At 36.1% G+C, this 5,402-nt stretch overlaps 1 protein-coding gene across 1 annotated transcript; it reads left to right on the top strand.

Moving 5' to 3' along the window:
* Positions 1–7: 7 nt before the first annotated feature.
* LOC128221490 (uncharacterized) lies at positions 8–4,909 on the top strand. The gene is made up of 6 exons (XM_052930097.1): positions 8–499; positions 684–842; positions 1,074–1,227; positions 1,603–1,671; positions 2,629–4,414; positions 4,819–4,909. The coding sequence occupies exons 1-6, from the start codon at positions 8–10 to the stop codon at positions 4,907–4,909; spliced, it is 2,751 nt and encodes a 916-aa protein (XP_052786057.1).
* The last annotated feature ends 493 nt before the right edge of the window (positions 4,910–5,402 follow it).

Genomic DNA, 5,402 nt, shown 5'->3' with positions numbered 1-5,402 from the left:
ATGAAGCATGGCTGAAAGTATCGAGACGAGACAAGAAAACTGGCTGAGAGTGGTCTGGGGACTTATGTACGTGAACGAAGGACTTAAGGGATACGTTGATACAAAAGGCAAACAACAGTACCAAACGTTTATGAACACTGTTAATGCGAAGTGTAATAAACAGACATGTGATCAATGTCAAATCAACAGCAGATGCCAAAATGGCACGACTAAGGTGACCGGAAAATCGAAATTCAGGCCAGCCCATTTCTGTGATGCAATGTACAAAGAGATCCAAAACAATCATGCTAAAAACAATCCATTCTGGATGAATACAGATTCTACTAAATGGCATGATCCACGCGTCGGTTACTGGGAGGTGATCAAGTGTTTTCTCAGTTCAGCTGGCTACTTTGACAAGATGGGGGCGAGTCAGATGGATGCTTCAGGACTGTTAAGCATCTGTATAAACAGTTCGTTTATCAAACAACACATAACAAATGTTCAGCGATTTGAGGAGGTAAGCATACTTTATTATATAACACACTTTATACTTGTATATATATATATAACAACATGTATTCCGTACTATCATTTATAATATCCATGTATAATTTTTTCTTGTGCAAAAACACGTTCACAACATTCTAGTTTGTTAAACATGAACAATATAGTAACTTCTATATATTTTTAATACCTCACAGGTACGAGACATAAGGAACAAGACTTTGCATGACGCCCATTATGAGCTTGACGGACAGACAGCGGACGACTGTCTGGACAAGATGATTACCGTACTGGAGGATCAACAAGAACTCCTACATGATACATTTGCTCAGCAAAACGCTAATCTCATAAGAAATGTAAGAAGTTGAATTTATCATTTATTCAAATATAGTTTGCATTACTTTCATATACTGGCTTTACCTCGTAATAATTTGGTCTACAATTCTTTAAATGTAAACAATTCTTAATCATAATATATGGATGGATGTAGAAGATAAACGGGAGTTGTTATTTTAGATATTTTAAATAAGATAACGTGGAATTCTTTTAATACTTGTTTGCATTATCTTTTAATTGCAATATTTCAGATCAAAGCGAAAATTGAAAAGACACCGGCCATTATGCATGAATCCTTACAAAAATGGCTGCAGACAAACTTTGACGTCGACAAATGTCTCAAAGAGATCGAGGGCCCGATGTATGATAGACTACGAAAGGAACTAAAAGGATTTATAGTCGATGGTAATTTAATTTCCGTTATACTACCTCACTTATCACTTACGTCAATATTTCAAGAATGATTATAACTCGTCTCAAACAGGCTGCCATTGATCGCAAGGCATTGAAAGTAAACTGTTTGTTTCATATAAATTTAGGTAGAATTTAGCTTGTTACGTCAAGTAGACTATTTTGAGGTCTTTGGAATTCAACTCTTATCGTCGCTCTTTATCCAAGGTCAAAGATCCGGCGTGTAGTTGATCAAATAGCTATAAGTGTTTGTTTTGTAAATCGCAATAAATGGACTATAGCAAAATGAAATAAAACAAATGTGCGTACGAATCAACGTATTACCTGGCCTCTTATGCATTGCCCTATTATATCATTATTGCATTATAGAGGTCAAACGTGCGGTCAAACACAGTTTCGATGACAGAGGTAACTACGAAAGGGAACAAAACCTGGAGGGTAAGTTCGTATCAATTCATAGTCTCCGCCTTAGCTACAATCAAACAAATCCGAAAACATAATCAGTAAACATTTTAGTTGTTCTTAAAATGTGTACAAGTATTGTTCAAACAGCATTCGAAAAAAAATGAGCTTACGTTATGCAGTATGTCGAGATAATTTTGATGGAAAGTAAAAGGCAACAATGGTTCTATGGTGAAAAGTTAAAGACAGACAAAGAATATACAATACAAATATATTCTTAGAAAGTTAATTTAACATCAATATTTTAATTTCAGTAAGTAAAACCTTTGATTGGTTTCCATAACTCTTAGCAGTAATTTAACCAGAGTGTTAAAAAAATGAACAGGAATAGGTAATTATATAGAACACCACAGCCAGTAACATTTGAATGAATCGCACAGTGTAATAATGTCTTAATGACGTTAAGGGGTCAACAATCATTTGCACGGATAAAGCCGACCCACACCCTGACGTCATAAACGTCGTTAATTTTAATAGCACATTATTTGTCCTTTTTGGCCTTACATTTACTCAATCGGACACTAATCGCTATAATGAAGGTTATAGTATTGTAAATAAATACTTTGTTCCTGAACAAATCTGATCATTATGCCCAGGATAGAATAAAATAAAGCAGCTGGTCATATTATTCCATACTTTTTACTATCTTATGTGCCAATTTTTAGCATATCAAAATTATAATTGATGTATTGCAAACAAAGAATATACGCTCATGTATTAGAAGACTGGGTAAAATAAATGTTGAACTACCTGTTTGCCTTTTAATAGGTTATGAAAACCAGACAAGCGTTATTATTCGCTGCGGTAGAGCTCTTGATAATGGAAAACCAAAGATCACATAGTGTTTGGTTTCATTGTAGTCGGAGAATTGTAATATGATGGTGAATATATACAATCTAAAGTAAAAACTTGACACATGTTTACTCCTGTCAGATCTACGACAACGGCTTGCCAAGTACTACCAGAAAGAACTCAACAGCGCGCCCATATCTCCCCTGCTGTCGGACAAGAACGAGAGACTGGACAAGTTGTATGTCCCTCCAAAGATCGTGGAGAAAAACCCGCGAAAAGTAGGTGCGTTTGAGAAAGAAAAAGGAACACCCGTCACGGCTTACAGGCAATTGTTCTGTAAAAAAGGTGAATTTAGGAAAAACGTGTTCATGATTGGCGAGGCCGGGATGGGAAAGTCCACCTGTGCCGCAATGTGTGCATTGAAATGGTCCAATCAGTTCTCATCAACGAATACGAATAACGAACCTGAAAATGATCCTTTACCTCAAAACTGGTTTACGTTTTTTGTGTTAAAGTTATTTCTAATTGGCAGAAATCTTGATCATATTTTCAATCTTGATACAAAGCAGGAAGACCAATTCAAAGATGAAACTTTCTGTAAAGACATTGATTTTGTATTTCACCTCACTCTGAGAGATAGCTGTGACCTCTGTGACCTCACAGACATGATACGAGATCAGCTTATCAACAGAATTTATCCACAAGATCAGAGGGACGCTGCATACCTGACTATGCAAAGTGTCCTGTCCAAAAACAAGTGCGTGATCATAGCCGATGGCCTGGATGAGTGGACTCATCCAAATGATACAAAATGCAGTTGTCCAAAAGAAGAAAAAGTGATCCCTTACTTGGAGACAACCCTAGATGTAACTGTGTTTATTACATCTCGACCCTGGAGGATGTCACAACAACGGGTTAAAGACACGAAAATTGACACGTACTTGGAGATAGAGGGACTTGCAGATATGGGATTACTGCTTCAGAAAATATTGAACAGACTTAATGAAACAGTTACAGTAAAGAAAACATTGCTAGATTTCGTCCAGTTTGTTGATAGAATGACACTCACACGTCTTTTATCGGTACCTATTATATCAATGTTGCTGGTATGTTTGTGGTTTGAGGGAATACATGAGTCCTTTTCTCTTTGTGATATATACGCATACACTATTGAAATGCTGTTTAAGCGAAAAGCTCTCCCTGTGCCTATTGTTTCTCAGAAAAATGTTCAATTCTTACGATGTTTCCAGGACACAGAATATGTACAAAAGTACTACAGCATTGTAATGGAGATTGCAGAACTTGCTTTTACGACATTATTTTCGAACGACCTCACTTCGTCCTTGGTGTTTAAAAAGGTTGACAATTTGAAGCACGATAATCTCTTGTTTGTGCTGAAGTCGGGAATCTTGCAAGAATCAAAATCAGCGTCTTTGATTAGAAAGTCATCGAGCTACTCCTTTATCCACAAAACGGTTCAGGAATTTTTCGCTGCAATATACATGTCCTACCACCCAAAAGAGATTGAAAGAGTATGTCCACCTAATTATGAGATGAACGATGATATGACGGATATTTCACAGGTTTTCATTTTCATATGCGGTCTGAACATTAAGTTAGCAAATGAGATGTCGAATAACATATCCAATAGCAAAAAGTTTCACATGGCTTCTTCCATCCAGAAAACCATTGTGTCGGGTTATAAGGAGGCTAAAGCTAGTAAATTATTAAATATCCAGTTTTCACTCACCAGCTTTGATTTATGTTCTACAGAAACCGAACTAGTAAATGACTTGCTATCAATGAACAAGTCCAAGATACGTAGTATCAGTGTCTCGTCCGATATAAGCCAGGGGAAACTCCAGGAGGTATTCAGTAGCTCCACGGACACTCTTACTTATGTTTCGTTATCTGACGTGGCTGGACAGTATAACCTTTCAGCGTGCAACAATCTCAAAGACTTAAAAATATCTGGATCTAATACAACCGATATTGAGGTCAATACAAATAATTTAAAGTCATTGCATTTAGTTTGTGTTTCGAAAACTGTTGAATGCAGTATTTTGCAGTCATTAAAATACCGATCAGTAAATTTGAAAGACATGACTTTAGAAACCATTACCAACGTTGGTCTATTCTGTCAGACTCTTCCTCTGTTGACAAATTTAAAAATATTGTATCTAGGAAAACTAGACATGCAGTTTTTACCAGATTCGAGTCTATTTGGAAAACATGGCATTAAGAACATTAAAGGCTTGAGCGAGTCCGGTATAGACCTCGGTGATCACGTTCTTCATCTACCAGCCTCCATCTGCAATGTTCAACTACTAGAAGTGACAATGACTGGGCGTTCCTTGAGGGGATTGCTGGAGAGGCAGAAAAACAGCCCTCAGCGTTGGCATTGTGTACTATGGAAGTGTAATGTGGAACCAAAGACAGAGTATGAAGAGATTAAACGGTATTTGCAAACGAGCCAATATTTTATTTCTACAATCAAGGACAATTTCTTAAGTTTTATAAGTATAGGATAAAGAAGTAGCAGGGATATGAGTTAGCAATTTTTAGTCTGATTGTATTTGATATGGTTTTGTGTGTTTTATAAACTATAATAAATACTAATTTGTCTGCAGTTTAACACCTATGTTACCAAATTGTTTTTTTCTGACATGAACAACTGACCATATAAACCATTACTTAATACCTTTGACAGAAATGTTATGAAACTTATTATGTGAATGCGTAATATATACAGATTTACGCATCATCTGTTAAAACGTGTAACTTTGGCTTGTTCGGGCTGTGACTATGAGCTGCAATGGAAATCTTATTATAAAGTTGTACAAATGTTGACCATTTGAATAGGATATATTTTATTTTAAGGATTTTTCCAATTCATTAATAAAGGAGTGTGTTTT

This window comes from Mya arenaria, chromosome 16 (assembly GCF_026914265.1).
Source record: "Mya arenaria isolate MELC-2E11 chromosome 16, ASM2691426v1".
NCBI lineage: Eukaryota > Metazoa > Mollusca > Bivalvia > Myida > Myidae > Mya > Mya arenaria.
This window is presented reverse-complemented; position numbering and strand designations above follow the sequence as displayed.